Below are 18,959 nucleotides of genomic sequence, written 5' to 3'. Positions count from 1 at the left end.
GAAATTAATCTTCTATCACGGTCATGTATGATGTGAAGTTAATGAAAAACTACATTTACAGTGAAGTTATCTTCAGGGCAACCAAACATGTAGTGGTGCTTGTCTATCTGTAGCAGCCACATTCTTTCATGTATGTAGAAACGTTAACAGGTAAGACGTCCCTCCTCACCTACTGAATTATTACGTTTGTCTCCCTCTTGAGGTAAAATGGCTACAATGCAGTCTCGGGTGATGACGCATTAGTTCAGTGCAGTATCCTAAGTGTAAATACTTCTGCATGTTGATAATTTTTTGATAATTCTTCAAATACCTGTCTTTGCATAATGCTCGCATCAGGAGATGCACAAGTTCATAACCTTATTAGTGGACATAGCTCAAATATTCCAGCAAATTGATACTTTTTTTTTCATAAATTGATAGAAATACTGTAGGCAGTTTAAATCTATAATTATCAACCCTAACCGTAGCCATTCCTATGGTGCCCAAAGGATGAACCCTAATGAAATAATTTATTGTTGTACTTTTCTTCCCATGTCAACAGCACATAGACTTAATCTGTTACATTCACTATAAGCTAAATTGGTAAAATTTAATAAGAATCAACATTAATAATCCCGGAGGATATTGTACAAAGTATATATCTATCTATTTTGTGTGTTTCAAAAATGAATTATTGAATATGCTGTCAAATAAATACTACAAAATTAAAGTCTAACGTCTTTACACCATTTTTTTCCAAAAATTATAAATTTTGGGACAAATGTTGAGGTACTTTCAAATTATGCAGAAAAATTGCATAAATATAAATTTGTTTTTTTTTAAAACCCTGCTGACCTAAATATTATAATTTGACATACATTTGCATGTATTTAAGAATGAAGATGAAGTACTATATAATGTAATCATTTCTCAGAGAATAGAACAACAATTTTTTACACTTGATATTTTGTGTGAAGCAAAATATAAAAAATACTGCAATAATTTTGCTATTTTCTGTAAAATTAGGACCTTTTTAGACGGTGTTATCAACAGTTCCCCTCACCATGATTGTTTAATCCTGTAAACAATCAAGTGAGATTTAGACATAATTCTCAGCTCTTAATTAGATTTAAGCTGTACACTTGATATACATGCCTCTTTAAAATCAGTCTTCTGAACATGATGTGCTAATCTTAGCTTCTTAAATCACTGCTGCATAGACAGGCTATGCTATAAAATCTTCAAAAGTTTGAGTGAAATCTAGAGACACAAAATCACAAAAAAGCATTACAGTCGCAACATCTGTTTTTTCACACATGGTTTTAATAATGTTTTGGGTTTTTTTGTCTTTTGATCAAAACTATCTTCATTTGCAGATGTTATTATGCATTATTCATTCCTGAATTAAACGTCATCAAGAGGACCTGCTATGTTACACAGCAAGTGACATGGTGGTCTGTGTTTATGCGGACAAATTCTAATTATTTGGCATCACTGGTTATCCTCATGTCTCGACAGACAAGGAATTTGTCCTCATTCTTGCACGCATTGCTCAAACAGCACCGAAAGCAAACTTTCTGGTACTGTTCTATGCTTATTTTCCAACCTTCAAGATTCACAAGTTACAACTAGAGCAGGGCAGAACAGAAAGCCCTGAAATGATCTGATTAATATACAATGCACTCTTATTTGTTTGAATCCCCTTTTTCAACACAAGTTTCTGCCCTTCCATTCAGTTCCCCTTCCACCATTCCTCAGCCCCTTCTCCCCCTCTTTCTCCTCTGCCTTATTCATTTCCCACTATTTCACAACTTTCTCTTCTGTATCCTTTTTTTTTAAGGGTCTCAGCTGTTGCCTTTATGAAAACAAGACACTCGATAACATTCACCTCATCCTTGTCCAAGCTCCATCAGAAACCTCATACATCCAGCACGGCGTACATCGAGCAACCAATTTCTGATATGATGCCTAGAGCTTGATGGATGATTGCAGTTTAAAGTTGTCTGCGTTGTGAGGCCACAGTCTGGTGTTAGAGATTAGTGACCGATTGATTGTGGCGATTGGCTTGAAAACAACAAGCTGTCATTCTGGTCCAGAGTGTCATAAATCCATCTGTGATGATTGTGTTATGTGATGCCCCGCTCCTCTTCTGGTTGAGCTTGAAATGGGAGAGGCTTGGGTATCGCATTTGATTGTATTTAGGCCTGTCAGACATAACAGGTAATATGATTTCTGCCTATTGACAGGCTGTGTGGTGGGTGGTGTCACTAGGGTCTATTTAGGGGGGCAAAAAAAGAGGAAAAGAAAAAGGAAAACTGATTTCATAGAGTGTGGCACAGCAGGGCTTTAAATTTTTACAGAGTATAATGAAAAAGTAGGACTCAAGCAGTTAAACCTGTTTTCTTAATCTGTCCTGTTAGTTCATTTGGGTTTTAAACAAAAATAAAATAAAGACGTGGTTTTCTTCTGGGTGTGTAATGCAATGATTTGTCCAGCCTCACCTTTCCTTCTAATGTCAAGCAATTTATGTATAACTCGATCATAAAGTTTTATTTTGCACTGTTCATAAAAGCAGAAAAAAAGTCTGTTCTCCACCCCTTTATCCACAACGTTTCCACTTTTTGTCAGACTCGTACTCTTTTCAACACGTCAAACCCTTTTCAGGAAAATCTCACCTCTTGGACAGAGTTTTAAAAAAATGGAAAAGACTAAGGCAAGGGATCAAAGAACTCAGTTGTGCTGCTCTGATTATTTTTAAGGAGGACATTTCTGAAGATAATAAAAAATTTTCCACATCCATGAGCTAACTACTAAGATATTATTTTTCTCAAAAACATATAACATATTAAGACCTAGGATCTTGCTTTTGAATGAAACATGATTAAAAAAGCTTTAATTACAATGTAGAATTTCAGTCAAGGTTCTATTAAATATAACACAATGTTAATTCTTGAAGTTTTGTTGACTGTACTGATTAATAAACGCAATGATGGGAAAAAGGGGAGCAGGAAGCGATAAGCTTTGGTGGTGAGGGAGGGAGGAGAGTGACGGTGATGGAGGGTGCTGTTGATTGTTGCTCATACAAGAGTGGTAACGCAGACAGATCTCCATACCAGACCACAGGGTACTCCGGGCTCTGAGTGTCTGTCACCGGAGCCAAGGACACTGGGAGGGCTGTCGCTTCTAATAGATTGTCAGTTTCAGTTACCATTTTCATTATTTATCTTCATTCTCTCTTTCTGTTACTCTGTCTCTAACTCTTTTACTCTTTTTGTTCTTCTAAACATTTTTGATATAATTCAAATCTAACTTATCAAGGACAGTGCATCAACATGGTCGTCATCACTCTGCAGCATATTACAGAAAAACCAAACAACTGGAATTAAATTGTCCATCATTCCAATTGTCAAAGGTGAGTGTTTTATTGTTTCCTGGAGAATTTTTCATTAATAATGTGTTGCATATTTGAAGGGGTATTGTATTTGTAAATGATCAAGTACTTAATTTGTCTGTGTTCTATTTTTTTAATCTGTAAAAGACATAATATCTACAGAATAAATCATTAAACAATTTAGTGAACTAAAAGGTTTTCAATGATAACTTAGATGCTTGTGACTTATAGTGACTTATATTGCTAAATTTACAAAATGTTCACATGACCATAGAACAGATACTACTTAAAATAAATCTATGTTTACTCTGACAGATTTAGTCAATTCTCAGGAAAAGCAAAAAAATAAAGTAATGTTTTTTGGACAAGTTATTTATTTATTTATTTTTAAATGATCCTTTCTTATACTTCTTCTGATCATGGTCATTTTAGTGAAAAGTTCTACAGTGAAATCTGACCCACATCTGCTGGGCAACATGTTGCTGTGAGACAGGGTTATTAAACACTGGGCCAAATCTATAAGCAAAATGGCGATCAACAAGTGTGAAATGACAAGACCACACTGTGATCACTCTCTTGTCACACAGCCTACATCCCATCATTCTTTTGCCCTTTCTCCATTCTCCTCTTGCTCTTTCTGTATTTTCTAACAACTCCTTTTTTTTGCATCCTCCCTATATTAATATCACCAGGTTTTCTTATTATTTAATTCTCATTATTTGATTCTGCTTGTAATGATAATCAGGTTTCACACAACTCTAATAATAATAATGTGTGTATTTATTTTCTTCAGCAGTACCTGCCTTCCTTCAACTTCCATATCCATTTGTATCCCAAAAGCACAGAGAGTCGTCAGCCAGATGTCCTCGGTTGTTGCTCCAGAAAAACCCACCTCCAACACCATGAGCCCCAAAGAGGTTAGTGCAGATCTGATTCATTTGTTGATATTGATGACATGCAGTATGATGAAAAAATTCTAACTTGACTACTGGTTGTGATTGAATTAAATGCATTTTGTATGACTTGATTTGCGCAAACATAGTATAAGATTGGTGAAAAAAACAACCAGAATGGTAACAAAACCAAAATGTTGTGGATGATAAAGTTGCCATTGGTAACTGATGAAAAAAAATCATTGGATGTACATCCTTGTGATCCAGGTTATTTCAGTCACTGGTCATGAGTGGGAAGTGAGAGAATAATGACACCAGGGTGAGACTGTGGTGACTTAACGACACTGGTGCACCATCTGCTGAGTCATTAAACCACACGTACTTTCGTACGTGTAAACATAATCTGTCTGCTCAATCAGAAAATACATGCTACATGTAACACAGCCAAATGTCACTGTGTGATCTTTAGGAGACAAATCTTTCGTGACAGTACAGAACAGTGTGTCTCAAACACCATCTGCATGTGACTGATTATAATTCTGTGACTTCTCACAACTCAGGTGGAGCTGATCCTGGTTAAGGAACAGAATGGGGTTCAATTCACCTCGACTACCCTGGTGGCTCCGGCGCCTCCTCAGACAAACCCCAATGGTGAGGAGGAGAGGGAGACCTGGGGGAAGAAAATTGACTTCCTGCTGTCTGTGATTGGATTTGCAGTCGACCTTGCCAATGTTTGGAGATTCCCTTACCTGTGCTACAAAAACGGAGGAGGTGAGAGTTACATTGTCTCATATCTCAAGGCTCCCATAGTGAAAAATGCACAGATAAGGAAGTAAGGGAGTGAAAGGAGTCATGTTTGATATGATAGTATAAGATCACTTGTCTCTCTTCTGAGGGTAGCGTAGGAAGGAATTGAGAAATTGTTGCAGTGCTTATGCATGAAAAAATTAAAACAGGATAAATGGAATAACTCTTTTGTATGGATACTGTATATGTCCACCTGTGAGTGATATATTTGTTTGTGTGCAGGGGAATTTGCACATGCATGCAGATGGTCATGATCAAATGTCACTGGTTGTTGTTTGAGATATACAGAGATAAAACTAGGGGGAAGCCACCACAGCTGCACTGAATAGATTAGCTCCACAATCACTGCCACTAATTATGGCCATTCAACATAGAGCTGTCATTACTTAGAAGAGCTGTAAATGATAATGGTCACGACTGGCTATACTGATGTTTCCATATCCTGCATACTGCCATAAATGTATTGAGGGAAAATATTCCTGTGTTTTGTTTCAGCTATTAACAAAACATTTTAATCTTATTCTACTGCATTTCCTGCCTCAGTGGATGATAGAGTGGTGGCAAAAAAAATAAAATAAATTAGAACAGCTGGAAATAAGGAATGAAGGAAATCAGGGACATCGCGGCTCATCAGCTCACCTTGATGGCTCATGATCCCTGAGCCACAATGATGTTTGGAATATAGAGTTAATTATCATCATATCACCCACTCTGCGACTGCACTGGTTTTATTTATTGTAACAATTTAGAGTTAATTACCATTAACCCTGACATCATCTGATAAACCCTGTTTAGTTCAAAAGACACTATTAAATATAGAGTAGTAAAGCAATGAAAGGTGAAGCTGTAGCCGACACTCCTCTGCCAGATGTCACTATTCTGTGAGCTCTGTGTCATCCATGATATGTCAGGTTTATCAAATGGAACAATTAATCCAGTGATTTAATGATTTCATTTGGATGAGGTATCAACTAATGGACAACAGATGTTTTTCTTTACTCAGTAACTAGTGTGTTCAGAAAGGTTATGTTTGAAAAATGATTAAATAAAATTTCTGTCTTGCATTTGAATAGTCATCTAATATTAAAAAAAAAAACACTATACATTTACAAAATAGTTGATAATAAATTTTGGAAAATGCCAGAAGTATTACAATCTAACCTTACAGGCTTTCAAGATTGGGGGTTTTACTTGTTTTTGTGTGTGCAGGTGCATTCCTGGTGCCATACCTGTTCTTCATGGTGATAGCAGGCATGCCCCTCTTCTACATGGAGCTAGCTCTGGGACAGTATAACAGAGAGGGTGCAGCGGGGGTCTGGAAGATCTGTCCCATATTTAAAGGTAGGAAGTGAAGTGAACTGCCCCGCCCCCCGCGCACACACACACACACACACACACACACACACACACACACACACACACACACACACACACACACACACACACAGACACAGACACACACACACAGACACACACACACACACACACACACACACACACCTGCATGATCTTACAGGGATGTATGGCACATGCATATTAAGTCTGTTGTGGTATGTCCTTCTGCCTACGTGCTTGTCTGTCTTAAATTACTCCCTTAATATGTACATGTCTTTCTGTCTTCATGTCTGCCCACATGCCCATCTGTCCACATGCCACTCTCTTTTGTCTACTTGTCTCCGTGTTGAGCAGCGACAGGCATTGTTTATCTTCCCTGGAACATCAGGTTCCGTTGGCACTGAGATGGAAAGCACATGAAAATTGGGCTTTTAGGCTCTTGTCCTGATTGTCTAACTCCTATCAAATGGTGGCAAAGGACCACTGGCTGACATTCTCTGGGGAGACTTTTCAACACCTGAATAAGCAAAGCACAGTTTGAGCACCTTCCAAACACACACAAATGGACAACAAATCATTGAGTCCAATTTGAACTTCTGAGCAAAGTCATAGAAAATATAATAATATGGTTTGCTTGGTTTAACTTTTTATGCATATGGCAGGCTGTGACTATTGCATATACAGCTATATCTGCATTTGCACTACATGCAATTTGTGCGTTATTTCCTTTAATTATTTAAAACAGATCGGTGTCACTTCATAGCTGAGGTGACTCAATTTCTATGACTATTTTCCTTAGTAATGTGGCAGTGGAATACCTTCAATAAATACAATGGTTTTTGTAGTTACTGATACAGCTGACTTATGCAATACACACATATTCAGTGTTTTGCAGGACAGATCAATAAGATCCAAACAGAAATAAAAAAAATAATATTAAGAATTTTGTTTTTTTTTATGTGAACATAACATGAAGATCCAATAGAAAAAAAAGTCTCAAATAAGTACAGTCGATCATCTGTTACTTCACAGTATGAAACTGTACTGCAGTCTTTATGTTATATCATGTCCTTGATGATCTGAAGGTGGCCCACAGTGTGGACTTGTTCCCTCATGTGTGTCTGAGTGTGTTGCTGAGAACGTTCATCGTCTGTCAGTGCACACTGAGGAGATTGACATTCTAATCACACACTTCATGCCCTCCCTGTCTCTCAGTGGGGGGATAACAGTAATCATTCAAATACACACATACACATGCTCATATCGACAGTAATTATTCTGATCAACAAGCTGGTTTCTTCTTAGGATCAATGAGTTTGAAGAAAAATGACTCAGAAAGGGAGATGACAAGAGACTGAGTGAGAGTGCCACATAATGCATGTTGTGGCGCTAATAAGCATCACTCCCTGGTGAAATACCACATCAACATAACGAAGGAATCAATAAGGCAATGTAGACATGCCTCTTAACTAAAATTAACAATTAAATTCAGCCTTAGAAGAGTGGGCATAGTTTCAGATTTATAGAAAGGGTAGATCCATTGATAATTCAGGTACGAAGAGTCAATCTTAACAAGTTGTGTGTCTATTTGTGAGGCTAGAGGGGTGCTTAATAAGCTACAAAACTTCCCAATGAGTCAAGATTTGGTCATTGTGTTGAGGAAAAACTGTATTTTAACTTTTAACTTTAGTTTTAACCAAACTCATCTATTCTCTTAGTTGTTGTTCTTCTGCTTAGTTTAATCCTGTGATTTATATGGAATTTTGACACTCATTAAGATCACTTAAACTCTCAACCCCTCCACCCCCCATCATTGTTGACTGTTGATGTCAGTCGTTTTTGCTTTGTTTGTTTACATACCTGACCATCATGTGAATGTCGCGTGATTCAAGATGTAAACAATGCTCCCAAGTTCCTGCAACGAAAGGACAAATGTCTCTTTGAAGACAACACTATCCTCAGCGTAGAAAAACGAGGACAGTTTGACATCAATGTCAAACTCAAATATTTCTGAATAGGGGGGGGGGTTGCCTACACCACCCTCCAACAGCTACAGACAATGCAGTCTTGGTATATGTGCCCTGTCAACTGCACCACCATTCAGATTTCTCCTTCACTATACTCTCAAGCACTCTTGGGTCCGTGAAAAGTTAAATTCCAATATTCCAGGTGTTAAGGCAATCATTTTCTTTTCTTTATTTTTCTGTATTTAATGGCTATTAGTACTAATGATGTTTCTCCCCATACTAGGTGTAGGCTATACAGTGATCCTCATCTCCCTCTACGTTGGTTTCTACTATAATGTCATCATCTCCTGGGCTCTGTTCTACTTGTTCTCCTCATTCACTTCCGAGCTACCTTGGGTCCACTGCAATAACACTTGGAATAGTCCTAACTGCTCCGACTGGGCTGATAACAGCTCAGTAAATGACATTTACAAGGCCACCCCTGCTCAAGAATACTTTGAGTAAGTTTGCCTGAATGAAGTCTCAACCATTTTCCTGTTTCTTTTGTGTAATTAGTAGTAATTTGAAAAACAAAACCTAATTACATATTTATGTGTTTGGTTACAGTTTCAATATGTAGGTATATAGGGTCAAACTACTTTGACACCTCATCTCTTTTTAGAAGTCATGTGAGTCAAAGTAGGGTGAAGAGAAAAGAAGGTTCAGAAAGCCTTCCATGATGACAAAAAAAATTATTGCATATAAATGCAAAGATACTATACGTTTTTGCCCAACAAGTGCTTATTTCTTGGACAACACTGTATATTTATATTGTTACATTATATATTGTTATGTTGTTACATTGTTACAATAAATTATGGATATTTTCATCAAAATTATTCCTGCCTCATGTGAAGATGACCAGGTGTGTCCTATTCCAGTGCTTGAGGGGTTGTTCTGTTCTGACGGTTAAGACATTTGATTCACTCTGGATGACTCGGAAACACCCGCAAACAATTCAACCACGTCAACTGAACGCTGACTGGTGTTTTTTAGTCTCATCTCTTTGATTGTCTGTGAAATACTGAAATGAAATAATACCAAACTAAGGCTTCAACAACAATTATGCAGAATATGGTTTTTAAGTTGATACATGTAATTCCGCTTTACAGGAAATCAGTAAAAAAAAAAAAAAGGACACTTATCTTTTTTACTGTCATCACAAATGCAGATCTCCTGCAGTTTTGACTAACCATAACTTCTTAAAAGTTCCGTTAACTAAAATAAAGCATTTGCAAGTCATACTTCCTGTAGCATCTATATGCTGAGTAGTGGTTGAATAGTTTTATTTTTTTCCTTCAGACTTTGCAGTGTCTTGGTGGGAGTCACAACGACTTATTTTTCTGAAATTATTGCTCATTTCCCTTAGCATAGTTACCATAATTCTTTGCACTTCTAGTATAAGTGCATTCAACCCTTGAGCACTGCAACCATCCTCTCTTTCATCCTCTTTCTTGATGTCAATGACTTTTTTAAAGATAAAGAAAAATGCTTGTGTTTTTGTTTTTTTTTAAAAACACGACAAGAGTGTTTGGTCACACAAGGTGTTGCTCAGCGAATTTCATGCAGGATATGACATTTTGCATCCTGGTCTATAGCTTGAGTGTTGTCATAAAAACTAATGTCATTAATGTGTGCTGCATGATGCTGAGGACAAACATCTTTTACTAGAACTGATGTTGTATGTGGATTCTGACTAAGTATTAATACAACAAGAATCAGTTGATTCTGGGTAACCTACTTTTGTTTATGTGGTGATGTCAATGGTTTTCAAGGGGTCTTTACAGCCATGCATGTCCTGAAAATGTGTTGAGTTGAGAGTTAGATGTCTTTGTGGTGGTTCAGAACTTCTGTCTCTGGACATTTTCCTTTATAAAATTTGCCCAAACACAAACTTTACTCTGAGAGCATGTTTTCTGCAAACATTATTTTAAGTTCTGCCTTACATTTTTAAGTACAATCCACTGACCGCTTTAATCGCGGTCAGCGGTCAAGATTTTATAACAAATTAAACTTTACATATACCGTAATAAAAGAACTCCTTTGTGGCTTTAGTTGTTACCTGAATAATCTCTTCCCTTAGGAGAGGGGTGCTTCACATCCAGGACAGTAATGGTATTGATGATCTGGGCCGTCCACGCTGGCAGTTGACTTCCTGTCTGGCTGTAGTGATTGTTCTGCTCTACTTCAGTCTTTGGAAGGGTGTTAAAACATCGGGCAAGGTAGGAAATGACAATACCTAAGTATGTATCAATTATGTAAATCCTACTCAAGAAGTAATATCCATATTTGTGTCTTTACGGATGTGTATATGCAATAAACTCTATATGCAGGGGAATGTAAATCTGTACATGGTCATCTTTCTCTCCATAAATGTGTATGTGTTCTCTCTGTGTTTGTCTTTGTGTGTGATTGTTGTTTGACTATTTCAGGTTGTGTGGATCACAGCGACAATGCCCTATGTGGTTTTAACTGTGCTGCTGCTCCGTGGAGTCACACTGCCCGGAGCCATCGATGGTATTAAGGCCTACCTCTCCGTTGACTTCCTCAGACTCTGTGATGCTAAGGTGAGTGACAGAAGACAGCGGGGGCACAAATAAGGTAAGTGTGGTGGGGATGCAGAAAAAGAAGAAAAGTCAGGGGGGAGGCAATTGTGGAATACATTTTCAAGGAAGGTTTTAAGTTTGAATTTTCTTTTTCTTATTTAACAATCCAATCCAATATTTATTTGTTGAGCACTTTACCACAACCGCAGTCGACCAAAGTGCTGTACAGGCGAATAAATAAAAAAGAACAAACATTATAGATAAAAGACAAAATGGCTCAAATATTATAAGTAAAATTAATCACTTAAAAACATAAAATATGGATAAAAACAAAAGTATATAATCAGAGCAATAAAAAATAAGATAAAATAAGATAAGACAAAATAAAATCCAGTGTCTATCTAGATGTTAAAAGCCAAGGAGAAGAGGTAGGTCTTCACACAAGATTTAAAAACAGACAGAGAAGAGGCCTGTCTGATTTGCTGAGGCAGATTATTCCACAATTTAGGTGCCACAACAGCAAAGGCACGGTCCCCTCTGAGCTTCCGTTTGGTTTTAGGCACATTCCGGAGCAGCTGATCAGCTGACCTGAGAGAGCGAGCAGGTACATAGGGGTGTAGAAGCTCATAGAGGTAAGGCGGGGCAAGAGCATTCAGGGATTTAAAAGTAAATAAAATAATTTTAGAATGGATTCTAAAATATAACAATTTCTATGAAATAGTATTGCCCAACAAAGACAAAGCACAGTCTCTGCAGTACTTGCATATCTTTTTAATTTGGAAGTACTATGACATCTTTTGAAATCTGTTTGCATCATCGTTTTTTCTTCCTCATATTCCACATGAATTGAAATTTTTCCCCCCCTATGTTGTCTTCCTCAAAGGAAATTCAAGTTCATGAAACAAAGGATGTGAAGGCAACTGTTTTTTTTATTTATTTTTTTACGGCTCCTCCACTTATCTTTGGTGGCTGTAAATCATGTTGCCAAGGGCCAATGTCAGTTAATTCCTATTATGCAAAAGTTTTAGCATACTTTCGACTGTATAGGCAATTTATATATAACTTATGTGACTGATGTCTAAACAGTGTCAAGGCATCAGTCACTCGTGTGACAAAGGCATGCTTAGAGCATCTGTGTGGATATACTGTAGATCTTTAACACTGTAACACAAAGTGTCAACCTTGACGTCAACCCACAGTAGGCCTGACACTTCACTTTTATCTAATCCCACTCCCATCTTTAACACAATTTGACGCTTGTGCTTGGTGAAAGAAAAACACCCAAAACTTAATTCTCAGTTAGTGATTTTTGGACACACTCCACTTGGAATTTGTAGGCAAAACATTTTCAGTGGCTTTGCCATTATAACCTCTTAAATTACATTTTGAATCTAATGTCATCACAAATTGAGTAAACCTCTGCATTTAGTCTTAAAAGTTGTTATAACTAGCAAAAATTCTTTATAGTAAGTGTATGATAATATGTGTTAAAGGCTTTACTAGCAACAATTTGAAACTGATGCTATCAAATTATTGTTATCGTGCAGTGGATGCTGCACAATTTCCTTTCAAATATTAAAAATATAAGAAATAAATTTGAAATTATTCCTATGGATTCGCTCAGAGGATGTCATCTGAGAGAAATCAACATTTTCCTCAATCTCCTCGTTGTATAATGGTGGTTTACAGTGTAACATGACAATGAGGCATGAAAAAATGTGAGAAAATATTTGGTTACCTCTTTGTAATATTTCCCATAACCCACATTTCCCACAGGTTCTTTATCACTTAAGTGTTCAATAAGTAAGTATTCAGGAATAAAGAATAAGATTAAGATTAGATAAACTTTATTAATCCCTGAAGGGAAATTATTTGTAGTAGAGAAAGGAAGGAAAGAAATAGAAAAATGCATGGCAGCAATTTGAAAATTAGATTAGATGGATGCATGGAGCAGCAATTTGCAAAATTACCCCCGTATTCACGAGTGGCTTTCATCTATTGCCATTGAATTAGTTTCCTGCAATTATCCCTAATAATGTCTTTTTTCCTCTCCCATGCCTTTTGTTTGCCGCTTCACACAAGTGTGCTTGCTCTGTCGTTCCCCAGGTCTGGATCGAGGCAGCGACACAGATCTGTTTTTCTCTGGGAGTGGGGTTTGGTGTGCTAATTGCCTTTTCCAGTTACAACAAATTCAGCAACAACTGTTATAGGTAAAGACACACAGCAGGTGATTCACAGAGGTGGACACAGCTTCAAGACACACACACACACACACACATGCGCGCACACACACACACACACACAAACACACACGGCATACGCAGGCGAATCACAATAACCTTTGAAGCTCCTTGAAATTCGGTATGTCTTTGACACCACGCTGTGTATCAGACAGCCATTACACCAATCAAAACTGTCACGCTCTTTGAAAATCATCAGCATCCTCTAGGAGGCTTTTATCTCTCTTTTTTTTATGATGAAAATAACAGACAGCTGACACTTTCTATCTTGTAGATTTCTCCCTGGAACAACTAATCACTTTAAATTGCAAATAGCCCCCCAAAAATGTGACTTTGAGGGGAAAATTTTATTCAACACTGCTCTTTTTTTATTTTCAGCACTTTTTTCATTTGAAGTAGGTTAACCTATAGCAGTTACCAAGGACTTGTATGTTCAATAACTACAAGCATGAATGCTGATCTATAATCTGGAATCGTGTTAAAAAACTTGCATTTTTCTTATTAATGGAAAAGCCACGAGGAGACAAGACTGAACCACCGCTGATATGCTCTTATTTACTGACTGAATGGTCAATTATCTTTCTTTGACTATTTTATGGAGAGTGACTGATTGATTGGGCTTTTGCTTTATCATTTTTGCCACTTTTTTAAATCTTCATTGATTTTACTGACAGAGATGCCATCATCACAAGCTCCATCAACTCTTTGACCAGTTTCTTCTCTGGATTTGTGGTCTTCTCATTCCTTGGATACATGTCCCACAAGCACAATGTTGCCCTGGACAAAGTTGCCAGAGATGGTACAGTATTATTTGTTTGTGTTAATTATGCCAAATGGGATAAAATTTGAAAATTTACCATAAGTAGCATTCATAGATTTAGAGTAAATGTGGAGAAATGTGTAACTGAAACAGATGTCCTAGAACCCTAATCCATAACATTTAGTGTCACAATTTTTTAACCATAAGCCTTGCAGTTCAGTAAGAGTAGAAAAATGTGCATTTTTTGTTTGAAGAATCAGCAGTGTTAGGATATTGTTGATGTAATCAATGAATGAAACCCATGTGAGCCCGATGACTGCACTGAAATGTCACCACTGCACTTACTGGAATAAGTCGAATAAAATTAAATGTTATACAATGTTTTTTTTCTGTATATTTTATTTTTTCTGCCTATTTATCTACTTATTTATTTTACAATACTGTGTAATCCATTGAAATCTGTTTTGCCGGCTGGTTTTCTAATTTGTGTTTGTGGTCTTTCCTACTTTCCTCTCTTGAATTTCTTCTATTTTCAGGTGCTGGTTTGGTTTTTGTTATTTACCCAGAAGCCATTGCAACATTACCTGGGTCATCTGTGTGGGCAGTTATCTTCTTTATAATGCTGTTGACATTGGGCATTGACAGTGCTGTGAGGATACACCCACCCTAACACAAACACATACAACACATTCATGTTGTTTGCTGAGTGTCTTTTACTTTTGTGACATAAATTGTTGCAGTTTCTTTGGTGGGTATTTGCTATATCATACTGTTGAATTAAATATTTTTCAGGGATTCATTGCACAAAGTGTGAAACACTCACTTTTTGTATCAAAAATGGCTTTCTTTGAAGCTATGGTGTAATAACTACACTATAAAAAGTTGGATGTTGTAGGTCAATTCAAGGAGACCGATAGACTAACACCTTTGTCTTCTTTTTTAGATGGGTGGGATGGAATCAGTGATCACAGGGCTGATTGATGAGTTCAAATTCCTTCACAAGCACAGAGAGCTGTTCACACTCTTCATTGTCATTGCCACTTTCCTTATATCCCTTTTCTGCGTTACAAATGTAAGTTTTTCTTGTGCAGAGCAAGCTGTTGCTTTGCACAACTGTTGTCAATCTAATTTCATCCTGCTTCTCATCATATAACATGTATCTGAAGATGAAGTGACTTATGAGACGCTATTTTTCCAGCTAATTCTTACATTAATCCCAATGATAAAACGTAATATTTAATTCGTTATCATACATTTTATCTCTACAGGGTGGGATGTATGTTTTCACTCTCCTGGACCACTTTGCCGCAGGAACATCAATTCTTTTTGGAGTGCTTATTGAAACCATCAGCATTGCATGGTTTTATGGTGAGGACAGGCAACAAAGAAAGGAACAAAATCAGATGATTCACATCTTCATGGTCAGAAAGCCTGGTGGTATATTAAGGTGGTTGATGAGAAATCTCCTGGTATAGGTGTGCTGTGCCACGAGGCAACTATTTTCTATTAAACATAAGGATACTGAGCTTGAGGGTCTCTTCTCTTGGCCTGTAATGGAAATTCTCAACAATGAATGCTGGTTCATTGTTGAGAGTTGCTGGTTCTCTGAGGAATTACAGACGTGGTGTGATGACTTAGATCTCTTTAACACATACGACATAGAGAGAAGACTTGAGAGTGTTCTCTAGCACAGTATGATCACTTCCACTTTTATACCCTTTTAAGCCAATCCAAACAACAGATGTGCAATTTATGAAACCAAGATGTTTCACAAACTCTTTTCCTTGATGAGGTTATCAGTTCCTCCCATCTTCTAAAAATTGCCTTTTAAGGTCATTGAACCCCCCACTATCTGAATAACCCTGTAAGTTAGGCTGTTGGGAATACATTAACCATTTCTTGCAGACAGACTGCTTACAAAAAGCAAATGCAAACATTTTGGTCTCAGGCCTATTCAGTCAGTGCATGATTTGTCATTGCCCACGCTTTACTGTATTTGTGGAACACACACGACATTGGTAGGGATTTAAATGCTGATAGCAATCAGTCTGCATTCCCTAAACAGTGGTGAGCCACCACGTGTAGAAAATTGCAGCTGGGGAACAGGCAATTCTCATGTGTCATGCACAGGTGTAAGCTGTCTAATTGACAGGTTGTACACACGTGGGCTGCAAGTTGAGGGTGGGCCTAAACGTTTGCCATAATATCTACAGTATTACACTTTTAGGTGCAGTACTAAATCTCTCTAAATGTTATGAAGTAATTTTCTGGAGTAAATCATATTTCTCCATCTTAGCCCTCTCTATTTGCAAAAATGGAGAGGGCTATAAATAAATAACCTGTTTCTGGTTCATGCTTATTAAAAATTAAACTTGAGTGCTTATCAGTGACCTCTTAAGTTTATATAACTTATAACACCAGTTTGTAAGGTGAGCTTGTCTCCATTTTCTGAATTCTATGCTATCTTTATAATGATTTTCATATACAGTGTGCCCTAGTTCTTTGGGTTTAATGCATTCCAAGAACCACAAATGATTAATGAATTCCACGGTAGAGCTACAAACTATTTATCTTATTATTTACAGTAATTCAAACATTTATGAACCCTCCCCTATACTGATATTGAACCACCTTCTATCTGTATTACACTCTTATCGACTGTTTAAAGCACTTTTGGGTCTCATATAAGTCCGAGACTTCCGGATGCCGTTAGCGAATAGAATGAGCGTACAATATCACGAGACTGCCTACCAAACATTTGCAATGAGTTCAAGTTGCGAGCATTGATGCGCGCACTGTAATTCGTAACTCATTGCCACCTGTTTTATGATGAGTCTTTACCCTCATGTGAATTTCACCTGTAACACCAACTGAAAACAAGAATTATGTGAAAAACTCACCCACTTTTAAATTCATCACAAGGCACAAAATGTAAAAACAAATAGTCAGGGGAAATTTGTTACCTGAACTTCTGTATCGAGATTGTTTTTTCATCTCTATGAAAGCTGACAGTTGAGAGATCCTTAAAGGGGATTATTACTAAGCAGGCCCCCAGGCAATATGCTATACGTCAACGTATTGCCTCAGTTTGGTTGTTTCTGACCTTGGCATGCCCAATAAATCAAGCCTGAGGCTTCAATGGGCCTTTTTCCCCATCCTCATAACTTTTGACCAGAGCTCTTGACCCCTGGCCACCGTGGTCTTTCGTTCAGCTGTCCACTAAATAAGTACATAAAGCTTTTCCAGATATCTAGTTGTCAGTCTAGATATACTCCTCTGCAGTGAGAAATGCCTTCCAGTCAGACTTAGAAAAAAGAGCAACTTATGATCAGGTACAAATACTGCAGCGGTTTATTTACAATTGATTAAGTGAAGTTAAAGCACTGGAGCTGTGGATTGTATTCTTACTAGAAGTTTAAAGGAAGCGTGCATCGCAAAGTATCAGACACCACAAACAAAAGCAGCTACTGTCAAGCAATACTTAATATTCTCACTGGAAAATGCACCAAAAAAATAAGATAAAGACACAAATAAGGGTTCTGCCTCTGACCTGCAGTGGATGTTACACGCTTTACTTTCACTATTTTAATTAATTTGTATTTGTATAACAAGCTTTTAGCAATATGAATTTCAATTACATTACAGGTGTGGACCGATTCAGCGATGACATTGAGGAAATGATTGGCCAGCGGCCGGGAAGATACTGGAGGTTATGCTGGAAATTTGTTAGTCCCTGCTTCCTTCTGGTGAGTTATTCCAGAAGTGACATCTTTTTTTTTTTTTTAGCCCTCTTACAGAAGTGGTAAAATTGATCAGAAAACTGCATTAAGCACTGAACTGTAGTGCCTTTAATGGATTTTTAATCTTAACAGCAAATTTCTTCTGACCTTGGTATGAAAATCCTTTCTAGTTTATGGTGGTGGTGAGCTTTGCTACATTCAACCCTCCAAACTATGGCACCTACACGTTTCCTGCGTGGGCCAACATGGTGGGGTGGTGTCTTGCCATTTCGTCAATGACCATGGTGCCTCTTTATGCCATCTACAAACTCTGCAGTCTGCCTGGGAGGTTTTGTGATGTAAGTCAGAGATATGACATGTTGATAATTATAGAGGACATTTGTTGTGTAAATGGTAGTATTTCCTTTTTAGTAATCTTTACTTTTCACTAAAATTAGACATAGTTAAAATGTTTCCTCTCTACACATTTTTTAACATATCTGCTGCTCTTTTCTGTTCTCCTGAAACAGAGGCTGGCTTATGCCATCACTCCGGAGACAGAGCATCACTTGGTGGACAACGGGGAGGTTCGGCAGTTCACAGTAAGCATCGGCTTTATTATTATTACTTCCTCTTTATCCTCTGACTTGTTACTGCTACTGTTGACAGAAATCTCACATATGTACAGGTTTTGGAGAAATATTCATGTCACTTTCCAGATGTGATTCAATTAACTTCACCATCCTGCTTAATGTGTTTTAATTGACTGTTTTGCCACAGCTGCATCACTGGCTGGTGGTCTGAATGAAGACATCCCGCGAATGAGAAGGAGTGAGAAAATGAACATTTAGTAGAAGAATAAACGCACAGCAAAGGTCTGAAAATAATGAGCCATTTCAATCATAATGTCAGTGACGGTGGTGAGGGTAGCAGTTTAAAGTGCCGACATAAACCCATAGAAATTCTAGTTTCCTTTAATTCCAACAGTGAATGTGTGAAACATGTACAGTGTTCTGGAAATGGTGAATGGGATTCAGTCAGGAAATGTGGCTTCCAGTCTGGTTCTTCCATCAATACAAAACTCTTTTTGAAGGGACACCCTGTGTGTTTACTTTGTGTTTCGCTTTTGTCATGATGCGAACTGCTCATCACATGTTCATTAGAAAAAGAAGTGCATATTGGTTCATTTTGCATCATGTCAAATGTGTAATGACATAAGAAAAAAATAACATGTTTTTGAGATGCTACTGCACACTACAAATGGAAAAAAATATTTCAAAAAT

General features: G+C 37.4%; 1 protein-coding gene across 1 annotated transcript; it reads left to right on the top strand.

The window, feature by feature from the left end:
• Positions 1 to 4,230: 4,230 nt before the first annotated feature.
• On the top strand, positions 4,231 to 18,480 carry slc6a3 (solute carrier family 6 member 3). Its single transcript, XM_068323770.1, has 15 exons — positions 4,231 to 4,287; positions 4,824 to 5,034; positions 6,280 to 6,411; positions 8,656 to 8,872; positions 10,495 to 10,633; positions 10,844 to 10,978; positions 13,064 to 13,167; positions 13,872 to 13,996; positions 14,494 to 14,606; positions 14,901 to 15,029; positions 15,226 to 15,325; positions 17,603 to 17,703; positions 17,868 to 18,035; positions 18,207 to 18,278; positions 18,457 to 18,480. The coding sequence occupies exons 1-15, from the start codon at positions 4,231 to 4,233 to the stop codon at positions 18,478 to 18,480; spliced, it is 1,827 nt and encodes a 608-aa protein (XP_068179871.1).
• Positions 18,481 to 18,959: the final 479 nt, after the last annotated feature.

The sequence above is a fragment of the Antennarius striatus genome, chromosome 9 (genome assembly GCF_040054535.1).
Source record: "Antennarius striatus isolate MH-2024 chromosome 9, ASM4005453v1, whole genome shotgun sequence".
NCBI classification, from domain to species: domain Eukaryota; kingdom Metazoa; phylum Chordata; class Actinopteri; order Lophiiformes; family Antennariidae; genus Antennarius; species Antennarius striatus.
This window is presented reverse-complemented; position numbering and strand designations above follow the sequence as displayed.

Coding starts and splice junctions, on each gene's coding strand:
- slc6a3 (XM_068323770.1), top strand. CDS start 4,231: ATGTCCTCGGTTGTTGCTCCAGAAAAACCCACCTCCAACACCATGAGC. Junction 13,997..14,493: donor GGACAAAGTTGCCAGAGATG/GTACAGTATTAT, acceptor TTCTATTTTCAG/GTGCTGGTTTGGTTTTTGTT. Junction 18,036..18,206: donor TGCCTGGGAGGTTTTGTGAT/GTAAGTCAGAGA, acceptor CTCCTGAAACAG/AGGCTGGCTTATGCCATCAC.